At 43.4% G+C, this 25,068-nt stretch overlaps 1 protein-coding gene across 1 annotated transcript in view; it reads left to right on the forward strand.

The window, feature by feature from the left end:
- Positions 1 to 14,750, forward strand: part of chd7 (chromodomain helicase DNA binding protein 7) — a 71,125-nt gene extending 56,375 nt beyond the window's left edge. Inside the window, exons 27-41 of the mRNA XM_023404059.2 lie at positions 2,597 to 2,700; positions 4,402 to 4,531; positions 4,940 to 5,055; positions 5,357 to 5,777; positions 5,915 to 6,123; positions 6,233 to 7,240; positions 7,519 to 7,685; positions 8,133 to 8,387; positions 8,576 to 8,743; positions 8,851 to 9,084; positions 9,185 to 9,400; positions 9,517 to 9,657; positions 10,505 to 10,609; positions 10,723 to 10,903; positions 11,389 to 14,750. Coding sequence (XP_023259827.1) covers positions 2,597 to 2,700; positions 4,402 to 4,531; positions 4,940 to 5,055; positions 5,357 to 5,777; positions 5,915 to 6,123; positions 6,233 to 7,240; positions 7,519 to 7,685; positions 8,133 to 8,387; positions 8,576 to 8,743; positions 8,851 to 9,084; positions 9,185 to 9,400; positions 9,517 to 9,657; positions 10,505 to 10,609; positions 10,723 to 10,903; positions 11,389 to 12,434 — 4,501 coding nt within the window. The 3' untranslated portion in view covers positions 12,435 to 14,750. The remainder of the gene's footprint in view (positions 1 to 2,596; positions 2,701 to 4,401; positions 4,532 to 4,939; positions 5,056 to 5,356; positions 5,778 to 5,914; positions 6,124 to 6,232; positions 7,241 to 7,518; positions 7,686 to 8,132; positions 8,388 to 8,575; positions 8,744 to 8,850; positions 9,085 to 9,184; positions 9,401 to 9,516; positions 9,658 to 10,504; positions 10,610 to 10,722; positions 10,904 to 11,388) is intronic.
- Positions 14,751 to 25,068: the final 10,318 nt, after the last annotated feature.

Below are 25,068 nucleotides of genomic sequence, written 5' to 3' on the forward strand. Positions count from 1 at the left end.
CCCCCCTCTCCCATCACCCTTTCACCCAGATGTGAATGCATTTATAATTTGGAGCACATGCACTTCATGTTGATCTCTCCCACTCCCTCCCCTCCCCTCTTTCCCTCCCCCCACCCAATGGCTACTGTGACAGACCCTGTGTGTGTGTGTGTGTGTGTGTGTGTGTGTGTGTGTGTGTGTGTGTGTACACCAGACGTGAGCATACGGGGTGCTATCATGCCAACATATGCCAGGGGGATTTAGCATGCCAGTCTTGGCGCGCACGCGTATGTGTGCGTTGCCAAGACCGCGCATGCTGCTGTTTGCAGAGATAAGAGACTATTTCCCGGTTTCTTCTCTCCTCCTGACACCCTCAGACTTTCTACGTCCATTGTGTATTGTACCCTTTCTCTTCATAACTAGCAGGAAGCACCATTTTTCTTTTTTTTCTTTATTTATTTTTCATATTTCCATAATGGAGGATTTTTGTTTGTTTGGACACAGAGTTTATCCTGCAGAAACTGTTTTTATTTCCATGCATGAATAATGCTGTTCTTGACCAGATATCTGGTTTTGGTTGATCGGGTTTTTGTAATTTCAGAAATGTGTGAGCGACACCTGCAAGCTCCTCGTAGAGTTTATTTACTGTGACGGTATAATGTGTAGATTTTATTTTAGATCCTTATAAAATCAAAGAATAAAGGTTGATGGGATGTTTATACATTTACGGTGAAAGTAAGAAATTGTGGAAAATAGTAAAATCAGATTTTATAAGATTTTAAGTCAAACGTTTAAATGAGACTAATTTAATTAATAAATGCTGTGAAATCTTTAAGAATATTCCAGAGAGAAAACAACAAATGATTCCTCTGCTTGTGGATAGAACAACATCAATAATGGATTTTTCTACATTGTTTCCATTGTGTTGATCTTGTTCAAGGAGATCGGCGCCCTCCGTCTGACATTGTCCACCGCCGAGCGAGCTGCACGTAGCAGGTTACGCTGTCATGAATTGATGTTGCAGGTCTAGACTTTGAGAAACGGTAATCTTGACATTTGAGGTGATTTAAGTGTAAAATAAACGGGTGGCGTTGGAATTAGATTGTTGTTGTTGTTGTTGTTGTTGTGAGGCCATTTCATTCTTCTAGAATATTTGTAGTTTTACAGTAGTTCGACTTTGAACAAACCTTCAGGTTTCACTTTGTTTCTCCAGGTGTAATCGATCATACTGTGTGTGAGGATCTTCATTTATAGAAACTGTTGGTTGTTGTTTGACCTTGAAGGCGGTCTCCTAGCTGCAGCCAACCACCGTTCTAGCTACATGATGTTTTTATAAATTCAAATATGAAGCAGCCGTTCTTCTCATGTGGACTGTTGTTGACGCATTCTTAGTTTTCGTAGCTCCTCGGTCAAACTAATCAACATTAATACAGGGGTTTGTTTCTCCACTTAATTCGTTTATTTGGGGGAGACCAGTCCCCAACACTATTTTTATATCTTTTAAAGTTCTCGCTCGCTCAAAACAAACCGAGGCTCTGCTGCTACGACTCCTTCAGTGAACTGTAAACCACTAGAAGCAGAACAGTAACGCCGGTGACCGTGTCCAAAATAATATCAGTGGACATATTGTTTCTTTAGCCTCTCTCTGAGACTATCGCATTTCCATCGTGGTGTATTTGTCAGGACGCGGCGCCGTGGCGCTGATCCTGCTGCCGGGAGCAGATGCAGCATCTTGGAGAAAGAACTATAACTGACGGCTGCGCAAACGGTTTGTAGGAGAAGTGCGGTGGTGAAGTGAGGTCAGCGGCGTGGCGCTACATTTAGCTGCTTTGCTAGCTTCTTGAAGTCGGACATGTTTGGCGGGGTGATGTGTTCAAGTGTCTGATTTAGGTTTTGGTGGTTGTTCATCCACGGCTTACAGGTGCAGCGTCTTCACCACGGCGACAGCATATGTGTGTGTGTGTGTGTGTGTGTGTGTGTGTGTGTGAACCATCATGCGGCACATGAGTGTAAATCTGGGATAATCTGAACACTTTTTTTCCGATCACCTGACGATTGATCGGTGAATCTCTAGTAGTATTGGAGGATAAACACCGAAGTTTGTTTCGGTGCAGTGATTACGTTCCGTTTCTCCAAACCTCCATTTCACCTTTTTATTGTCAGCTTCTCTAATCTCCGAATCATTAACAGATTGACATTTCCATGACAACAAAACGGATGCCACCAAAGCGGTACTTCCTGTTTAGATCACAATTTGCGTGTAATTTACTGCTGTGAAGGTTAAATATTGAGGTGTCTTCACTTCGAGGTGCGGCTGCACGACGTAACTGAGCAAAACCGTAACGGAATACAACTCCCAGCTGTTTGCACATTAATACTAATTGAATTTGTAGGAAAATAGTTTTTATCTTTGGTTGGTGGCTGACAGTTTACACAATCTGATTACAGCACAAATGGATGGTAATCTAATTTCTGCTGTCCCCTTTTCTCTTTTCCTCATTACGATGATTATTATGATTATTGAAATACAAGACTGTCGCCGTACCGAAGCAAATTGAACACACACGACCAGTTAAGTTTGATTATCAGTAATGTGATATGTTTGTGTCTGCCGCAGCGAGCTGGATATCTGGATCCCCCAGCCGTTCCACGCCGAGGTCCCGGCCGACTGGTGGGACAGCGAGGCCGACAAATCCCTGCTCATCGGCGTCTTCAAACACGGTGAGAAACGTACTTCATACAGATCCAACTCTTCCAACATGGCTGCCGTCTCTCTCTCTCTCTCACACACACACACACACACTCACACTCACACTCACACACTCACTCACTCACTCACTCACTCCAGTGGCTTCCGACCCAGTGAGCATCATTCAACCACACACACACACACACACACACACACACATCGTAGTCAAACTGGGTGAGCGTGCACACACAAACACATCCCACCCACCTCTGCTGCCACCAGTTGATTGGTGTTGCTATGGCGATAGCGGTACGCAGCTGGTAGGCTCAGTGTGCTATCAGGAGTATGATTGATTGCTGGTTTTACCACTGGCAACGACTGTGTGTGTGTGTGTAGGTGTGTGTGTAGGTGTGTGTAGGTGTCACAGGTGTTAATGTTGTAAAAAGCTCATCTCAAAGTTATAATGACCAGATCTCTTCACTGTTATTTTGGATCGTCATTTGGAAAACGTGCCGGTTGTGTTAACGTGCCCGTGACCCACCTTTGGGTGCTGACTTGTGAGACTGGATGTGACTCCCAGTGACACACGGATGAGGGTAATTGTTGTGTGCGCGGAGACCCTCATTCATATTAATTTGGCATAATTGTCATAATTTTTCCATCACCACCCTCTATGAGTCTATTAGGACACACACACACACACACACACACACACACACACACACACACACAGGAATACAAAAGGACTCACCCATAGTTAATCATAATCCTCATTCACTAGCCTTTACGTGGTGGCGGAGGACAGACAAAACAGTGTGTGTGTGTGTGTGTGTGTGTGTGTGTGTGTGACAGAGGAGGTTACCAACATTTTTCCTAATTGAACTGTGATGGTGTGAAAGAAGGACGGAGGGATGGGAGAGGCGGCGTGCCCCCTTTACTCCCCAGCAGCCACCTCCTGTCCTCTCCTCATTTCTTATAGTCCTGTTTTTTTAAAAACCCCCCACACACACACACACACACACACACACACACACACACACACACACACACACACACACACCTCCCCACCCCTACTCACCCACCCCCCCGTTCCCAATGTGTCTCAGTAGGACCTGCACATTCTAATCTGTTCTGCCTGAACGCCCCTAACGGACACACACACACACACACACACACACACACACACTACGTTTCTCACACCCACTAGCTCAGTTTCACAGACTTCATGACACACACTTTTTTCCTCTTCATCCTCTCTCCCCCCCTCCCACCTCTCTCTCTTTCTCTCTCTCTATCTGACACAAATGAGCACCTGCAGGCTCACTTGGATAAGCACACATACACAAACACACATGCAGGACTGAGGCGAGTGTACATACACAAACACACACACACACACACACACACACACACACACAGGCTGTCTGTCTTGTCAGCAGCTGGCTCCTGGGGTCTGCCCTTCTGCTGCAGTTTTTGTCTATTCCTTCATTTAATATGGATGGTGTGTGTGTGTGTGTGTGTGTGTGTGTGTGTGTGTGTGTGTGTGTGTGATCTAGAAGGCACAGCTTCTCTCTCACCCTCCTGTTGAAGAGGAGATTGTGTTGCTCTCTGTGTGTTGACCAGTACTTCCTGAAACTAGCTGAACTTCTCTCTGATTGGTTACCGACGGACATTTTATAGTCTCTTCTGTATCTTCCTCACCTTTCTGTTGTTGTTGTCGTCCTCCTCCTCAGGATATGAGAAGTACAACTCGATGCGAGCCGACCCCTCCCTGTGTTTCTTGGAGAGGGTGGGCATGCCGGACGCCAAGGCCATCGCCGCTGAGCAGAGGGGCTCCGACATGATGGCAGATGGCGTGGAGGGGTAAGAGAACAGGCTTCACTGACCACTTGCTTCCCCCCCCCCCCCCCCCCTTTCCTACACTTTCCTGCACCTTCCCCGTTTTCCCACTCGAACTCTTCCCACTTCTCTTGTGACGTTTCCTGTCGGCGCCGTGGATCCTTGGAGTCTGAGCAATAAATGATTTTAAGCAAACGAAGGCAAAAAGCCACGATTATTCCAGTTCCTGAAAGAGGAGTCAATGAGAGGAGGTGTAGTCGACCTCCAGCTTTACTTTGGTTTGTTACTCTGTTCTTTGTCCCTTTTTTGTTTTGGTTTCAGAGCTTTTTTTTAAGTTTCACAACAGAAAGTCGCAAGTTTGTGAAATGTGGAAGTCTGCCGCTTCCTTCAGATGGAAAGTAAAATTTTCTGTCTGTCTCTTCGATCCTTCAGTGAGGATGAGGATCCAGAGTACAAGCCACTGCGAATGCCTTTCAAAGATGAGATGGACGACTTCACCAACTCTCCGCTGGACGACAAAGACGACGCCGCGGAGGGAGATGCTGAAGGTAAACGGCTGAAAGCTGCAAGTGAAGCCGAATTATTCACACGTCAGAAACTGAACACGAAACTGTAGTTATCAGTCAGTGTTCAGCACAAACAGCAGAGTTTAGATTCTATACAAATGATAAAGACTGAAAACCACAAAACTCACGTCACCATAGTTCAAAGTGAAAAAAATACACGAAATACAACGTTAAAGATGGAAAAACGTGTGTTTTAATGTCACGGCCCTGATGAAGATACTATTCGGTTTTAACAGCTGTGAGTTTTTCTTCTTGCCTCATTGTCACTCTCTCGTCTCTGTAGCTAAATCAGGTGAAAACAATCAAAGTGCAACTACTGGGGGCGGAGCTTCGGGCCCCAACGAGCGACTGTATTGGCCAGCAGCCTCAGCTCTGACGGCTCGTCTGCGCCGCCTCATCACGGCCTACCAGCGCTCCAACCGGAGAGAGCAGCTCCGCCAGGAGGCCCTCAACCGGCCGGACGGACGCCGCCGTCGCCGCAGGGAGTTCCTGCCTTCCGTCCCCGTGGTTACTGAGACAGGAGGCGGCGCAGCTTACATCCAAGATGGAGCGGCGGTGTTCATGACAGAAGGAAGCCCATATCTGGCGAAAGGAGGCGCTTACTTTGCCAAAGGTGGACAGTTAATGCCAGAGACTTCGCCAGTGATGACCGCCAGCTCCCTGATGGCTGACGGAGCCATGTACTACCATGAGAGAAGACAGAGGTACATTTACTCTCATGATCAGGTTTAGTCAACACAACATTAAATTAAAACTGTAACACGATTCTCTAAAAAACTGAAGAATAAAATGAAGTTACTTTTGTTAGTTGAACCTTTTCTCTCTCGTGTTTCTCCGTCAGATGGACTCGTCGTGAGGAGGCTGATTTCTACCGCGTCGTGTCCACCTTCGGTGTCGTCTTTGACACCCAGCGGCAGAAATTTGACTGGACGCAGTTCAGGGCCTTTGCCCGACTGGACAAGAAAACGGACGAGAGCCTGGAGAAATACTACTACTCGTTCATCGCCATGTGTAAACGTGTCTGCAGGATGCAGGTCAAGACTGAAACAGGTAAGAGGAAACACGCCGGCCGCTGTTACGTGTCGAGGGAAGTTTGTTTGCACGGGAGAAAGATGTTCTTATTAAAGACTTAAAGACCGTCTCTGTCTCTTATCATCAGAACTCCCAGACCCGACCCTGATCATCGACCCCATCACGGAGGAGCGGGCCTCTCGCACCCTGTACCGCATCGAGCTGCTCCGCCGCATCCGAGAGCAGGTCCTGCCCCACCCCCTGCTCTCTGAGCGCCTCAAGCTCTGCCAGCCATCTTCAGACCTCCCGGAGTGGTGGGAGTGTGGCCGCCATGACCGTGACCTCCTTCTGGGGGCCTCCAAGCACGGCGTGAGCCGGACAGACTATCACATCTTAAATGACCCTACGTTGGACTTCCTGGAGGCCCACCAGCGCTCTACCAGCCAGCGAGGCGCCGGCGTCGGCGCTGTGGCCCAGGGAGAGAGCACCAAGGCCGGAATGGGAGCGGCAGAAAGCGCCGCCGCACCTCTCCTCTCCACCGCGGAGCTGGCGAGCGCTGCAGCTGCTGCCAAAATTGCTGTTCAGGCAGCGAAAGAGGTGAAGACTGAGGAAGGGAAAACAGAGATGGAGGTGAAAAAGGAAACGGAGGGAGGAGATACCGACGACATTCCATGTACCAAGACCGAAACGCCCGACGAACAGAAGAACAATGAGGGAGAGGTTGGAAAAGGGAAAGATGAGACCGCTGCTTCGCCAGGAAAGGAGGTCAAGAAAGAGGAAGAGGAGGCCCAGACAAAAGTAGAAAAGGAGGAGGGGGAAGAGATGAAAGAGGAACAGAGCGGAGAAGAAGAGAAGACCTCCAAACCAGCAGATGAAGAAGATAAATACTCGACAGAGGAGGAGAAGAAGAGCTCGAGTATTGTCGACTCTCCAAGGGACGAGAAGGAGACGACCGCTGAGACCTCAGAACAACCCGAGTCCTCCCCCACAGCACAACCGGACCACAAGACTGTGGGGGAGGAGGACGGGGAGGAGAAGGAGAACCCCGAGTCTCCCAAATCTCCAAAGTCCGCCGACACGGAGAAGAGCCCAGAGGAGGAAGAGGAGGACAGGATGGACGAAGACGACAAATCAGAGAAATCCTCTCAGGCTGAAGGTAACGGATGTTTTCAAAGTCTTACTCTAATTGTCCCTTTTTTTTAATTCCTATTGTTCATGTTTATTTGTCCTGGATGTCGGCCACCATTGTTGCTGACACCACGCTTGACCACGGGCCTATTTCTGGTGTTTCCCCTCATGACTTGGCAGTGTTTTAATGAGTCTTCAGTTCCAGAGAGAGGGCGACAGAATGAAATGAGTTTGGATCCCTTGGTAATGAAGAGGAAACCCTTTTTAATTAAGAGTTACAAAATGGCTTTTCTCCTCCCTGCGCAGCGAGCGCCGCGTCGGAGCAGAAGAACTTCGACGAGGAGAGCATCGCGTCTCTGAGCACGTCGGCCCGCGACGAAACCAGAGACGGGTTCTGCCCCGACGACCTGCCCGAGACGTCTGCGCTGCAGGCCTTACAGGACCGCACCTACGCCTTCTCCTTCTGGCCGAAGGTGAGTGTGAAAGAACGGATACAGGCGGCTCACTGAGAAAGTCTGGTTCCAAAGTTATTCTCTGTTATTTTCTAGATTCCTTTAATAAAAACAAACATAACGTACACGTCAGTATTAAAGACATTTCAACCACTGGGAGGATTTTAATGTGAAACTTCTGCACAGGAAGTGACAGCAGCTTAACCACGATTGGAAAAAAACAGCAAAGTGGAACTAGTTGTTGAGTGAAAACAGAATCTCAGTGAAATTTTGCATTATAATGAATTAATCAAGATGGTTGCTTCTTCCTAAAATACAGTCGAATATATTAAAAATACAAAACAGGAACATTAGGAATAGAGATAATTATTTCAGTATTTAAAGTACAGAAGAAGAAAACTGAGACCGTCTGTCCAGAGCGCCTTGAGGTGTCGTGCGTCACCTCTCTCTCCGTTCTCTCCTCCTCAGGATCGAGTGATGATTAACAGGATGGATAACATCTGCGAGGCCGTCCTGAAGGGCAAGTGGCCTGTCAACAGACGCCACATCTTTGACTTCCCCAGCAACCTGTTGCCAGGGCACAGCTCCGCAGTAACCGCAGCAGCTGTAGCCACGGCAACTGACAGCCCACTGCAGAGGCGGAGCCTGGCTGAGCTGACGTTGGCGGGCATCCACACGCCTTACAGTGGAAGTGAAGATAAAACACTATCGCCGCAGATTCCTGTGAGTGTTTGTGTCCGACCCTCAGACATGTGACTGTTGGTCCAGCCTGTTAGCTCTCTGTGTGTGGAATCAAAGATACCGCTAATGTCATTAACGCTAATCATCGGCGCTCTCTGAAGTACCAGTAACCACGACGTGACGTGACTCCTCAGTGAGACACAGGTGTGACTGTTGACCTGATGTTGCAGGAGGGCGCTCTGAGCCTGACGGTGCCGCGGCGGCGGAGGAGGAGGAGGAAGATCGAGATCGAGGCGGAGCGGGCAGCCAAGAGACGTAACCTGATGGAGATGGTCGCTCAGCTGAGGGAGAGCCACGCCGCCGCCGAGTCCCAGAGCCAGGCGATAGACCTCACCAAGGTGCGTTTCATTATTAGGAGCTATATTACCACACCTGCAAAAATCAATATTATTTCTATTCAAATAAATTCAGGTTTATTAACCAAGGGATCTTTTTTGTTTCCCAGTGTATGCAGCATCACCACAAGGCCTCACCCTCATTGGCCGGATTCCCCAGCGCCCTGGTGACGAGCCCTTCCCTCAAGGCCCAGATGGAGTTGCTGCAGCAAGCCCCGCCCTCCGGACACAGAGCCAACGGTTCGCTGGAGGCCGACCTGCCCATCATGAGGAGGAGGCGGGGCCGCAGGAAAAATGTGGAGGGGCTGGAGCTGCTGTTCATGAGCAACAAGAGAGCTGGAGGGGTACGGAGAGCGCCGCACACTGACGGATGTGGTTGTTTGTTGTAAATAAGAATCTACATTAAATCCATGTCTTCCTCTGTGTTGCTCTCTGAACGTTCAGGATGATGCTGACGGGACAAAGGCCTCAGCTGCGGAGGCGGCTCAGGACGCCGCCCGTGCCCACAGATCCCTCACCGTGCCCGAGCAGAGCCCCAGCGCCAGATCTCTGGCCTCCGGCAGCCTGGAGGAGGAAGAGGCGGCCGTGTCGAACAAGGAGCTGGGAGAGTGGCTGAGGCAGCACCCGACATACACCATGGACATGGCTGGACTGACACCAGTAAAGAACCTCCTTCCTTCCTTCCTCTGTCTTTCCTTTCCACCTTCAAACCTTTAGTATATAAGTGTTAACAGCAGTTTCATCATCTCTAACTCTCCGTTACCTCCCTGCTGCAGAAGAGCGAGGAGTTGCTGCTGTCTCAGTTCTCCAAGCCCAAACAGAAGCGCCACCGCTGTCGAAACCCCAACAAGATCGACATCAACACCCTGACTGGAGACGAGCGAGTGCCCGTGGTCAACAGACGCAACGGACGCAAGGTAACTCTGCGTTCAGGAAGTCTTCAAGACCCGCCCCCTGTTTTACACATTCGATCCTGTTGTACATGTTTGTTTTTTTAAATGAAATAAAATTGCTGGTTTTGCCCGTCGACCTACAATCAATAACCTATAATGACAAAGTGAAAACATGTTCTGACCCTTCCTGTGGGTGATGGTGTGTTCAGATGTGTGTGTTTGCTTTATTTACCCATGATGCATTTAGAACCCGATCGGGGTCCATCTCCGTGTGTGTGTGTTTTACTATATTCATGGAGTTTAAGTTTTAAACGTCTGTCTGTGTGTGTGTTGGGACGCCGGGGGGGCGGGGCCGTTTTTAGATGTGAAAAATAAATCATTATGTCTATGGAAAATATTCTGATACAGTCATAAGGAACCTTATATTTTATATTATTCCAGCAGACCCACATGATCAATAACAACCTCTGTCAGCTCAATAATATAAATCAGAATCCAGATGTGCGAGGCCTGTAGAGACTTCCTGTGAAGCTGAGGTGGCTGCTAAAGGGACTGAGTTAAAGGCCTCAATACTTTCTGTAAATTTTAGAATTCTGTTTTTAGATTTTTATACATTTGCACAAATTTCTCAACATGTTTTTGCTTTTTCATCGTGGGTAATAAAGTGTTGATTGAGCGGCGTGTCGAGGTCACTGCCTGTGTGTTGATATTGTGTGTTTCTACATGCATCGATTTTTGTTTTGTTTTTATTGTTTTGTTTTTATTGTTTTGGTCGTGTTTAGTTTAGTTTGGTTTTTTTTTGTTTGTTTGTTTGTTTGTTTGTTTTATTTCCCCCACCAAGAGAAACTCATTTCATCCTCCTGTTCTTTAGATGGGCGGGGCCATGGCTCCACCAATGAAGGAGCTTCCCAGATGGCTAATAGAGAACCCAGAGTTTTCTATCGCCCCTGATTGGACAGACATCGTCAAACAGTCGGTGAGTGAGACGCCACCTGTGCAGCTGCTGAACATCTCTCCTGAAACCTGCTGCATTGTTGTTTCCTCTGGCTCCAGCTGGGAGTTTCTAACCTGCCGTCCTCCTCCCCGCAGGGTTTCCTCCCAGAAGCTATGTTCGATCGCCTTCTGACCGGCCCCGTCGTCAGGGAAGAGGGTGTCCGTCGCCGGGGGCGACGACCCAAATCTGAGATTGCCAAGGCAGCAGCCGCCGCCCAGGCAGCAGCTGCTGCTCAGGCCGCCCAGGCATCACTGGCCACTGCTGCTTCATCTGCAGGTACAAAAGAAATACTGCGGAAAACTGAGCCAACAGTCTGCATGTGGGTCGAGGAGGAGATGGACTCAGATTCAAACAACTTTATTAATCCCAAGAATTCTTAGTTATGTGTCAGAGATGATCAGCAGTGATGATCAGTGATCAATACAAGGAACAACAAGCTGCAATAAGTAGATAATAAAATGGATAAAAAATAACATTATGTTGCAGTTTCTGTAGTAAATAAATAATATGCATAAATAAATGACTGAATTTAAAAATTAAAATAAAAATATATAATTTAAAGTGAGAACTGAGAGAGTTCAGGATCCTGACAGGAAGAAGTGAAGGACTCGTTTCATTTCAGTCTGTTTGTGCTTAAAGGTTATAGAGCGCCATATTTACTGTGTGTTTGTGTGTGTGTCTGTGTGTGTGTGTGTGTCTCTGTGTGTGTGTGTGTGTGTGTGTCTCTCTGTGTGTGTGTGTCTCTGTGTGTGTGTCTCCAGGAGGCATCAACCCTCTGCTCTTGAACAGCCTGTTTGGAGGGATGGACCTGTCTTCTCTCCAGAGCCTCCAGTCTCTCCAGTTGGCTGCTGGTCTGATGGCCTTCCCTGCCCCCACCGACCCCAAGCAGGCCGCTGCCAGCGCCGCCGCCGCCTCCATGCTGCCCCTAATGCTGCCCGGCATGGGAGGCCTGCCCAACATGGCCGCCGCCCTCCCCAACATGTTCAGCCTAGGCGGGCTGTTTGGCGGTAACCTGGCGACAGCCGCAGCTGCTGCCGCTGCGTCCAACTCCGCCGCCGCTGCCGCCGCCGCCGCATCAGGGAACACAAACGGAACGATGGAGGGAGAGGGAGGAGAGAGCGACGAAGCGCTGACAACGAAGAGGAAGAGGAAGAGACAGGGAGAGGAAAAAGAGGGAGAAGGCGGCGAGGGGGGAGAGAAGGAGGTGGAGGAGGAGGCCGAGGGAAATGAAGGAGTGAAGAAGGCAAAGAGGAAGATGGCGAAGGAGAGCGAGGAGGGCGTGGAGAAGTCAGTTAATGATGTCACCGCAGCTCCTCAAATCCCGGCCATTGATTCGTCAGCTGAGGCATCCATCAACGGCGATGCCGCCGCCCTGCTGGCTGCGGCCGGCATGTCCGCCAATTCTCTGGCATTCAACCCCTTCCTCCTCTCCACCATGGCGCCCGGCCTCCTCTACCCCTCCATGTTCCTACCTCCGGGCCTCGGCGGGCTCAGCCTGCCCGGCTTCCCCACCGCCTCCACCCTGGCCGAGCTGCAGAGCGCCATGGCCGGAGCGCTGGGGGGCAACGCCGTGTCCACGAACCCCCTGAGAGACGAGGAGGAGAAGGGGATGAAAGCTCCGGGAGAGGAGGACGAGGACGAGGACGAGGAGGACGGCGGAGGAGAGAGTGACTTGGCCGAGGAGAAGGACGAGGGAGCGGAGGAGGAGACGAGAGGCGAGGCCGACGACTCCCTTCTAGAGGACGGAGGGATGGGAGGAGAGGAAGAGGAGGCGACGGCGTCACCGCAGAAGGACAAGAGTGACTGAAATAAAACACAGAAGTGACTGGCCTGGAACATTTCCTCACCTCCGACCTCTGACCTCCCCCCTCCCCCCCTCGCCACGTTTACACGCCTCCACCAGAAATATCCAAACTATTACGAGTCCTGTTTTTTTTTTTTTTCTTTACGTTGTTGTTGATGATTTATCTCTCTCTCATTGTTGTCTGTTTTGGGCCAGGTGTATTGACTGTGCGTCAGAGGGCAGGTGTCTGAGCTCAGTCTCTCTGCTCGTGTGTCGTCAGGGTCCTCGCCGCCGCTCGCTCAGAGCTCGGCTCCTCTTCAAAGATTGTTCCTCTCTCTGGGTTCTGTCTACGTTTCTCTTCCACAACCCCTCAAACAGAACCACACACGGTTCCACCAGTACTATATTGTTATTATTATTATTATCATTATTATTGTTATTGCTGCTTTCAGCTCTCAGATCTGTTGTGTTTTTTTTTTTTTGTTTTTTTTTTTAATTTTTGATTTTTGCTTCCTTCGTCTGGAATGTTTGTTTTGTTGTCGTTTGTCGGTGGCGTCTCGTCGACAGGAGAAGAAACACCCGCCGCTGCCGACGCGTTCTCTAACATCCGGTTCTCAAAAAAACAAAAACAGAAAAAAGACAAAAAAAAAGACACAAAAAAGAAAAAAAAAAAAAAAAACCACAGCATTACAGCTGACCGGCTGTCTGTCTGACAAAGCTGCTGCAAAAGGAATTGTGGATAATGGAGTTTGAGCTGTTCTGTTTCAGAGCAGATTTTTAGTTCTCACATATCAGACCAGGTCGACTCTGAGGAGGAAAAGGAAACTAGACCTAAAACTCAGTCTCACACACTGACGAGCACAACACACACATCCCAACACACACACACACACACACACACACACACACACACACACACACACACTAACCCCCTAAACCCTCGTTATCATGTGACTGTTTCTAGGAGGACTCCCTACCAGCCGTGTTCCTTTGAGTGTATGTGTGCGTGCGTGTGCACGTGCACACTGAACCAATACTGTGTTAAACCCAGTCCCACACTGTTTGAGTACCAATCTTGAGTCTTTCCACTGCCACACCTGAATCCTGTCTCTCTCTCTCTCTCTCTCTCTCTCTCTCTCTCTCTCTCTCTCTCTCGAGGCGGCTGGTCGTGGCTCGGGAGCGGCAGGCGGGCTGGGTCTGCCGCCGGTCGGGCCTTCTGATTGGTCCGTTGCAGCCACTGAAAACCAGCCGTCCTTGTTTGGAGGTTTTTTTCTGTGAATGGGTTTGGAGCGGAGGTCCACACAGGGATGTGAGGTTTCAGGATTATTCGTTAAAGGGGGGGGGGGCGCACATGAAATAGTCGCTGCCACATTAAAAATCCTTCTTTTTGTTTTATTTTAAGGTTTTGTTCCTTCACATCCCAGTAGTTCCAGACCAAGTGCTGCTCCTTAGTGACCTTCTCTTTAAAGACTGTTGCTCTAGTCACACACTGACACCAGGCCTGGCCAAGACAGGACTGAGACACATTTTCAACAGAGTTGGAAACTCACAACTTTTTCTATATGAAGTTCAGCTCTGGTTTAAGTTTTAAATACTTGAAAAGCGCGACAGGTGTTTGATTTGTTTCCATTCCTGAGGCCAGTTTAAGTGTCTGAGATGAATCAAGCGCCGCAAGTGGTTCAAATATTTGAAAGTACATTCAAACACACACACTGTGGCCAGGTCTTATTAACATTTGCTAATACAGCCAGCCCAGCAGATGAAGAGAGGGAGAACCGGGACTGAGGGGGGGGTGTGTGTGTGGGGGGGGGTGGGGTGATGAGTTTCAACTCTCTGGAAGACCCGTTCTCCTCTCGAATGCTGAGACAGCAATAACCAAGGCAGCTTTTGAATGTTCCAACATTACTCTCCCAACACACTCTCTCTCTATATGAATAACCACAAGTGTCGTATGAATAGAAAACAAAACTAAAACTGTAAATGATGACAAATAAGTAATGCAATCAATTTTGTCTCACTCTGTTCCTGTTGATGCACTGGTGTTAAAGAGTTAAAATAATCAGGTACCTTTATTACTTAGCTACTTTTCTTGAAAAATGGACTTTTGTTACTTTTAGCCAGCAAGCTGAAGAGCATTACCTCAAAATTCTTATCTAGCCTTGAAGTTTACAGACATACCATGTAAATGTTTTTTTTTCCCTCTTTTATTTTTGGTGTGTGTCTTTTTTTGTTTTGGGTTTTTCTTTTTTTTTCCTTTTTTTTGGAGACATCATGTATGATGAATTGTAGCTATGATGCTTTTAATAAAAGTGAATCATGATATTCGCCTAGGAAACCAAACCTCAGCCTGCATCTCGTTATTAAACTCCACATGTAGATCTCAACTTAAATATACTGGTGTTTCTGTTTGTGCCACCAACTCACTTCACTTCTTTCTATGAGTTTTAAACCAGAGTTCATTAATAACTTTAACTCGAGGTCCACTCGGGACACATGACGCAACACGAGAGGTGTTTCCAGGGGACACTAAAAAGTGACGAACCTGACTGGGACACGTGGAAGTTAAAAGCATTGAACAGCCCTCGTGTCGTCCAGCTGAGGTCACATGACTTTCATGTAGAGTAAAAGGGAGTGGTAGAGGTGAACCAGCGGCCATTACTCGCCTTATCTCTACTTCCTCCCGACAGATTTGATTCTTTAAATGTAAACACCGGTCTCAGCTGCTGCCGGCCTCACAACTGATATTCATTTTACACCAAAATGAGTGCGAATAAAGGATTTATTAAATGTGGGTGAACGAACACACACAGATTCAAACACACACACACACACACACAGATTCAAACACACACACACAGACACACAGATTCAAACACACACACACACACACAGATTCAAACTGTTGTGCTGTCTGGTGAGACGGAGCCGTCACGTCTCACCCCCGGGTCGGAGCTTCCCGAGTGTCGGAGCCTCCGTGTGAGAAGCTTCAGTCTGTGGTTGAGTGTTTTTCAAACTTATTCCGGGGCTGCACTTCCCTCTCAGCGGAAGATGTAGCCGCTGTGTTTCTGGTTTAACAGCTCCGTGCTGGACAGGTGTGTTTACAGTGTTCACCTGGGTGTCATGTTTACATCACTGACTACTGCTGAGCCATTTAACCCAGGAGTTCATGCTGAGAGAAGCCTTTCACATTGCTGGTGTTAGCAGGTGTTAGCTTGGTGGTTTGACCACCTGCAGCTTCATTTATAGCTGTGGGAAAAGCCCCAGGTGCATCACACCTGGGGGGGTTGTCTCATTTGTAATCTGCTTAGATTTATCCTACAGGAGTATGAACTAATTGACCTGTTTCATCTGGATTGAAGGTCATCCCTCTCGTCAAGATGTCGTCATACAGCCAGACGGTGTGTAGTGCTCAGGAGTGACACTGGAAACAATAATGTAAAGATCTAAATCTACGTTAAAAATGTTCCGTAACAGAGAAAATAACTTTCTCTCTCATGGAATCAAATGCTCGGAGCAGCGAGTCGCTGATTCGACTGAACTGACTGCACCAAAATTAATGTGAAAACATTACACCCCCCCCCCCCCCCCCCCAGTCCGTCACTGCAGTCCAGCAGTAGTGACCTCAGGACACCTGCAGGAAGGAAGTCTCTGGGGCCTGATGAGTCAACAACAGCCAGAGACCGTCCAGAGCTACGTTTACATTCACCATGAGAAAGTAGGTGAAGTAAGTAAAAGTTTATCTGTGTAGAACCTTTCACAGATAAAGAAATGCTTAATGCTTTACATCATAAAAAATAAAAATGGCAAAAGTTCAAGAAACAAAATATAAGAAATAAAATAAAGAAAGTATTCACCACAAGTCAGTGTGACTGGATACAGAATTCATGTTATTTAAAGAGAATCTGATTAAAGTTCCTCTAACAAACAGTGAGTCTGTGCAGGTATCTATGTCTAAAATTCAGGAGTGATCACAATTAGTGCAGCGACTTAAAATAATTAATGAGCATGATCAGAACATCCAGAACTACATCCTTGTTGTAACGTAGCGTCCACTGTTCAGCTTTTATAACACAAAGTTATGTGATGACTGCACGTCACTGAACGGCTGCTGTCGTTCTGACTAATCACTAATGGTCACAGTCGGGAAGAAGCTTCACCCTCCACAACTAAAGCTCCTGACCTGTGTCGCTCTGCTGCCACGTGATTGGCTGATGGGATAATTGATTGAATAAGCAGGTGTACAGGTGTTCCTAATAAAGTGCACAGTGTTGTTAGAGGAGTCTTAAAGGCATGTTAGTGACCCCCAGAGGCCTGAGTGGTCATTACAAGGGACTGGACCCAGGAGGTGCGATCAGTGTGAATAAAGCAGAGTGTCGAGTTAGAGACGGACGTTGTGCTCAAATAACAGAGTGTGTCAGCACTAAAGAGGAAAACAGTGAACGCTGAACATTTCAGGTCACATGGAGGTGAAATAAGAAAACAGGAAATAGCTTGGCTCCGTGTATGTGTGTGTGTGTGTGTGTGTGTGTGTGTGTGTGTGTGTGTGTGTGTGTGTGTGTGTACACCATTCCAGCCAACTGTCAAAAATGGCCTCTCTCCCACTGGAGCTGCTGACAAAACACAAACTGACAGCCAGACCCCATTCACGGTATGTATGTGTGTGTGTATGTGTGTGTGTGTGTGTGTGTGTGTGTGAGCAGATTGAACAATATGTGTGAGATTTTTCGTTGTGCTTTTCTTCTATCTCAAACCTACAGGCTTAAAACCAAACTCATGTGTATATGCTGTATAATCTGGTCGACGTAGACGTAGATAAACAGATTAGTAAAAGCTGCTAGTTTTCAAAAAGCTTTAAATTTACAGTAAAATCTGTAGAACTGTGTGGGATGAATAAATCTGTCTAGATAATGGGACAATGAGACTGAGCCTTGTCTGTACAGAGAGAGAGAGAGTTAGCATTAGCACAACCACTAACACTGTGTTAGCCACTGTCAGCTACAGGCTAACAAACAACATAAACAAGTACAAGATGCTAACTGCACTAACCACTCTGAAAAGATGCTAACTACAAGGGGCGGAGCCAGACATTGTAAACAATTTTTAGCTCCATCTTAAGTGGATATTCAATTGACATTTATTTCCCCCGTTCACAGCAGCTTCATGCTGTTCACTGTATCAAGACATTTGTACATCATTTGGGAAAAACAGGAAAGTTGCCCAGAAAAAAGAAATCCTCCTAAACCTGCATCATATTCTGAATGTAATTGTTCTCTGTCTCCATCGTTCTGAAACCACGACACAACAGATGCTGACAACGACTCGTTTTCACTGCTGTCACATAAAAAGAGGCAAAGATTGTCTGATGTGACTATTTTGACTTTACATGACACAGGTGGGGAATGAATTTGACATAAACTGCATCACTAACCTTGACACCTGTTGTTGTGACACTGTGCTGGAGCAGAGTTCACAGAGTTAATGATCTATATTTAAGTTTACATGATTATCTTAATAAAGTCCCCAATAAGCTTCAATAATGACTTTAATTTTATAATTTGACCCTTTTATTTTTCCAGGTGAACCTTAAAATGTGCAACTTCCTCCCAGTTCCCTCCAGAACAATGAATGAGACTCTGATGCTGCGAGGCCATAAAATATTTGTGTAAGTTCTTACACTAAAATGAGTGTTTCACATCTTAAGCTTTATATCCAATTCAACATCTGGATGCCAGCTGTTAGGAGGAACTCTACACAGCTACTGTAGATTATGGGGTTAGTGAGGGAACTTAGTGGCTCAAAGTCACTTCAGCTTTATAACTTCAGTAGCCTGACTATTAAAAAGATAAACGCAATTCCTGCATTCCACATTTTCATTTGTCACTTCTGACATTTAATCAATATTTTACTGGAAATCACATCTGTCGATTCTTCACAAAGTCAGAGCCCCTCGTGTTAATCTGTGGATTCTCTGTGGTTTCTATCTTCAGGACAGATAATTCAGACTGAACTGTCCTTGGTCCCAGGAGTAACACATGTGACATTTAAGCCTTTTATTTAGTCAAAATTACTTTCTAACTAATGAACTGTATGTTTATGAACATTGTGATTATTATTTATTAGTAACTTGAACTTTGTGCACAGCTGCTGTTGGACTTATACCTGCAGTTTACTTTCACTTACCACTACAGTTTATTGATTGTTGCTTCTGCTGTTGGACTTCATGCTGGTTTACTCTGTGTCCATGAGGATGTGACTTGTGTTGTGTAAATGTGGATTTTAATAAAACAGCATGTTGTATCATCTGATTCCATCCTGCATCTAAGTGAAGAGCTGACGTGAGGAAAACAGCAGGAAATTAACAAACGCCGTTCAGGCCCAGCGCCAGAACAGTAATGGCCGTCCGGCACGGGTGGCTGCTTCCCCTTCTCTCTTTTACTCTTTTCCTCCCTTTCTACTCTCTTCTTCACTCTTCAAGTCCAGACTTCTTCTTCTGTCTTCTTCTCGTCGGTTCTCCACCTCTCTCCTCCTGGTTCTTCATCACATTATTCTCCTCTCTTCTTCTCCTAACTTCAGCTTTTCCCTCCTTTCTATTCCTGCTTCCTGTCCTGGTCCACAGGTTGTCCTGTCCTGTCCCCACGCTCTCTTACTCATTTTCTCTCATGGCTCGCCAAAAATAAATACTAATATAAATGGCTATTTCCCCAGTACAGTCCTAGCAGAGCTCCATTCATTTACCGATCCAGTCAGAGAGACTGAGAGGAAATGACACAGAGTTGAAGTTACAAATATAAATAATGTTATGATAAAGTTCATATAAGATTCAGGGCTTTTGGGAAAACATCCGGGGCTCTTTGAGGTTGTTGGTGAGCATCGTTGTGCTATTGAGCTAAATGCTAACGTTGGCATGCTGACATACTCACAACGTCGGTCATTATGCCAACACAGTATTGTTATGAGCAGATCCAGGGCTGTACTGTTGTCTGGTAAAATCTACGGGCAACGTTAATGGTGCAAATGTTGAGACCCTGTCCACCTAGTCTCATGTTATTGCTTATATTCCCCATATTCAGTATATTAAAATGTGTATATTGATGTAAAATTACCCAAAATGTTTGAATGTTTGATGTTGGCATGAAAATGAAAGTTATCACACTTGTACTGGAGCTTAAATGTTCAGCCTTTACCTTTTTATTAACCATGTTATTTCTGTTGCTTGACTCACATTTCCATTGTCCTATGTCCAGTTGAACTTTAAAAAGTAATAAGTAATTGTTCGCAAAAAATATATGAAAGTATTAAAATATAGTGTTATAGTGTATTAAAAGCTAGTGGAAAAGTCAGGCGATTACCAAAGTCATTTGGATTCACACTCAAGCGACCACGAATGTCTGTGTAAAATTTCATAGTAACTCATGCAGTTGTTGTTGAGCGATCACCTGGACCGAAGTGGTCGTTTTTCTGTTTCCCTCCAGATGGAAACACGACTTGACAAGGTTCACGTGAAGCTTCCATGACGACGACAACGACAACACAACCACAACATGGGTCTTGATGTGTAACCAGTGTAACTGCCCAGTGACAGTCTAACATGATAAGAGTCTCAATGTAAATATTTTACATCGCTTTTTTTAAATTGTAAAGTCGCTGGCAGCCTGGATTCAGTGGAAATCAATAGAATGTCCCCACGTGAATAGTAAGATGATAGTAGGAGAGTATAGTAACATACTCTAGCAGACAGTAGACAGAGGTGGAGTGTGTGTGTGTGTGTGTGTGTGTGTGTGTGTGTGTGTGTGTGTGTGTGTGACAGACGTCTGGCCTAATCGCCTTGCTAGAGGAAGTGGGACGTGAAATCCACCAGCCGCCTCATACCACACACACACACACACACACACACACACACACACACACACACACAAACACACACACACACACACAGAACCACAGACCCAGCATGTGGTCTTGTCTTCTACCCTCATTTCTCCTTCCAGGAATTTACAAAAAAAACGACCAGATTTCTTACTGTGTTGAAGGTCACTGCAAAAATGTTGAAATTACAAGATCCGACCGCCAGTCGGACAGCTGATACACTGTATTTACATACATGTCAAAGGTCATTTCATGTAAGATATTTGAAACTGCAATTAAATAATTGTCCTGGTTTCAAATACACAAAGATGACAGGACATCTGTTTGTAAAAATGACTCTGTGTTTACTAAACACCCTCTTCATGCGTATTGTTTATTATATATGCAGAGCAGCTGAGTGAGCCCCCATGTTCCACTGTGATACGATGGTAGAAAGGATACCATTATTCTTTACATTTGGCACAAACACTGACTCATGGATGACATAATTTGATTTTCAAAGGTCAAAGGTTAAAGGTTAAGGTCGTGGTGACCTCATATAACATGATTTAGACCTTGTGAATGCAATAGCTCCAGAAGACTTCAAGGTAACCCCATGAAGTGTGGTGATAATGTTGACTTGGAGACAGGTCAAAGTTCAAGGTCACAGTGACCCCAGAAAACAGTTTTTAACTCATTTAAAAAAAAAAAACTCATAACATAGTAAGATGTAAAAACGTCATAATATATTGAGACAAAAAGTCAAGAAACGTCATAGTATAGTAAGGCATAAAACATAAAAAAGACGTAATTGTATTATAATGCATGAAAATGTCATAGTATAGTAAGGCAAAAAACATAAAAAAGACGTAATTGTATTATAATGCATAAAAATGTCATAATATAATAAGGCATAAATACGCCATAGCATAGTAAGGCATTAAAACGTCATAGTATAGTCAGGCATAAAAAGTCATAAAAACGACAAAGTATAGTAAGTCAAAAAACCTCATAGTATAGTAAGGCATAAAACGTAAAAAAAAAAATGTCATTGTATTATAATGCATGAAAATGTCATAGTATAGTAAGGCATAAAAACGTCATAGTATAGTAAGGCATAAAAAGTCAAAAAACGTCATTGAATAATAAAGCATGAAAATGTCATAGTATAGTAAGGCAAAAAAACGTCATAGTATAGTAAGGCATAAGAAGTCATAAAAACGACATAGTATAGTAAGGCATAAGAAGTCATAAAAACATCATAATATAGTAAGGCATAAAAAGTCAAAAAACGTCATTGAATAATAAAGCATGAAAATGTCATAGTATAGTAAGGCATAAAAAGTCAAAAAAGACGTCATAGTATAGTAAGGCATAAAAAGTCATAAAAACGTCATTGAATAATAAAGCATGAAAATGTCATAGTATAGTAAGGCATAAAAAGTCAAAAAAGACGTCATAGTATAGTAAGGCATAAAAAGTCATAAAAACGTCATTGAATAATAAAGCATGAAAATGTCATAGTATAGTAAGGCATAAAAAGTCAAAAAAGACGTCATAGTATAGTAAGGCATAAAAAGTCATAAAAACGACATAGTATAGTAAGGCATAAAAAGTCACAAAAACGTCATAGTATAGTAAGGCATAAAAACGTCATAGTATAGTAAGGCATAAAAAGTCATAGTATAGTAAGGCAAAAAAACGTCATAGTATAGTAAGGCAAAAAAATGTTATAGTATGTTAAGGCAAAAAAACGTCATAGTATAGTAAGGCATAAAAAGTAAAAAAATTTAATAGTATAGTAAGTCATAAAAACGTCATAATATAGTAAGGCATGAAAAGTCATAAAAATGTCATAGTATAGTAAGTCATCAAAAGTCACAAAAACGTCATAGTATAGTAAGGCATAAAAACGTCATACTATAGTAAGGCATGGAAAGTCATAGTATAGTAAGGCATAAAAAGTCATAAAAACGACATAGTATAGTAAGGCATAATAACGTCATAGTATAGTGAGGCATGAAAAGTCATAAAAACGACATAGTATAGTAAGGCATAAAAACGTCATAGTATAGTACAGCATAAAAAGTCATAGTATAGTAAGGCATAAAAAGTCAAAAACGTCATAGTATAATAAGGCATAAAAACGTCAAAAAACGTCATAGTATAATAAAGCATGAAAATGTCATAGTATAGTAAGGCATAAAAAGTCATAAAAACGACATAATATAATAAGGCAAAAAAACGTCAAAAAAGGTCATAGTATAGTAAGGTATAAAAAGTCAAAAAACGACATAGTATAGTAAGGCATAAAAAGTAAAAAAATTTAATAGTATAGTAAGTCATAAAAACGTCATAATATAGTAAGGCATGAAAAGTCATAAAAATGTCATAGTATAGTAAGGCATAAAAACGTCATAGTATAGTAAGGCATGGAAAGTCATAGTATAGTAAGGCATAAAAAGTCATAAAAACGACATAGTATAGTAAGGCAAAAAAACGTCATAGTATAGTGAGGCATGAAAAGTCATAAAAACGACATCGTATAGTAAGGCAAAAAAACGTCATAGTATAGTAAGGCATAAAAAGTCAAAAAATGTAATAGTATAGTAAGGCAAAAAAAGTCTTAAAAACGACATGGCATAGTAAGGCATAAAAACGTCATGGTATAGTACAGCATAAAAAGTCATAGTATAGTAAGGCATAAAAAGTCAAAAACGTCATAGTATAGTAAGGCATAAAAAGTCATAAAAACGACATAGTATAGTAAGGCAAAAAAACGTCATAGTATAGTAAGGTGAAAAAACGTTATAGTATAGTAATGCATAAAAACGTCATAGTATAGTTAGGCATAAAAAGTCATAAAAACGACATGGCATAGTAAGGCATAAAAACGTCATAGTATAGTACAGCATAAAAAGTCATAGTATAGTAAGGCATAAAAAGTCAAAAACGTCATAGTATAATAAAGCATGAAAATGTCATAGTATAGTAAGGCATAAAAAGTCATAAAAACGACATAGTATAATAAGGCAAAAAAACGTCAAAAAACGTCATAGTATAGTAAGGTATAAAAAGTCAAAAAACGTCATTGTATAATAAAGCAAAAAAATGTCATAGTATAGTAAGGCATAAAAAGCCAAAAAACGTCATTGTATAATATAGCATGAAAATGTCATAGTATAGTAAGGCATAAAAACGTCATAGTATAGTAAGGCATAAAAAGTCAAAAAAACGTCATAGTATATTACGTCGTCAAAAGTAATAAAAACGTCATAGTATAGTAAATTATAAAAAGTCATAAAAACGTCATAGTATAATAAGGCAAAAAAACGTCAAAAAAACGTCATAGTATAGTAAGGCATAAAAACGTCACAGTATAGTAAGGCATAAAAAGTCAAAAAACGTCATTGTATAATAAAGCAAAAAAATGTCATAGTATAGTAAGGCATAAAAAGTCATAAAAACGACATAGTATAGTAAGGCATAAAAACGTCATAGTATAGTAAGGCATAAAAAGTCATAAAAACGACATAGTATAGTAAGGCATAAAAAGCCAAAAAACGTCATTGTATAATAAAGCACGAAAATGTCATAGTATAATAAGGCATAAAAAGTCAAAAAACGTCATTGTATAATAAAGTATGAAAATGTCATAGTATAGTAAGGCATGAAAAGTCATAGTATAGTAAGGCATAAAAAGTCATAAAAACGACATAGTATAATAAGGCAAAAAAACGTCAAAAAAGGTCATAGTATAGTAAGGCATAAAAACATCATAGTATAGTAAGGCACAAAAAGTCATAAAAACGACATAGTATAATAAGTCAAAAAAACGTCAAAAAACGTCATAGTATAGTAAGTTATAAAAAGTCAAAAAACGTCATTGTATAATTATCCAAAAAAATGTCATAGTATAGTAAGGCATAAAAAGCCAAAAAACGTCATTGTATAATAAAGCATGAAAATGTCATAGTATAGTAAGGCATAAAAACGTCATAGTATAGTAAGGCATAAAAAGTTATAAAAACGTCATAGTATAGTAAGGCAAAAAAAATAAGTAAGGCATAAAAAGTCATAAAAACGTCATAGTATATTACGTCATCAAAAGTAATAAAAACGTCATAGTATAGTAAGTCATCAAAAGTCATAAAAACGTCATAGTATAGTAAGGCAAAAAAAATAAGTAAGGCATAAAAAGTCATAAAAACGTCATAGTATATTACGTCATCAAAAGTAATAAAAACGTCATAGTATAGTAAGGCATAAAAAGCCAAAAAACGTCATTGTATAATAAAGCACGCAAATGTCATAGTATAGTAAGTCATCAAAAGTCACAAAAACGTAATAGTATATTAAGGCATAAAAAAACGTCATAGTATAGTAAGGCATAAAAAGCCAAAAAATGTCATTGTATAATAAAGCATGAAAATGTCATAGTATAGTAAGGCAAAAAAACGTCATAGTATAGTAAGGCATAAAAAGTCATAAAAACGACATAGTATTGTAAGGCAAAAAAACGTCATAGTATAGTAAGGCAAAAAAACGTCATAGTATAGTGAGGCAAAAAAAGTCATAAAAACGACATAGTATTGTAAGGCAAAAAAACGTCATCGTATAGTAAGGCAAAAAAACGTCATAGTATAGTACAGCATAAAAAGTCATAGTATAGTAAGGCATAAAAAGTCATAAAAACGACATAGTATAGTAAGGCAAAAAAACGTCATAGTATAGTAAGGCATAAAAAGTCAAAAAACGTCATAGTATAGTAAGGCATAAAAAGCCAAAAAACGTCATAGTGTAATAAGGCATA

The sequence above is a fragment of the Seriola lalandi genome, unplaced genomic scaffold (assembly GCF_002814215.2).
Source record: "Seriola lalandi dorsalis isolate HSWRI2012SDOR001 ecotype SW California unplaced genomic scaffold, Sedor1 jcf7180002054208, whole genome shotgun sequence".
Classification (NCBI taxonomy): Eukaryota; Metazoa; Chordata; class Actinopteri; order Carangiformes; family Carangidae; genus Seriola; species Seriola lalandi.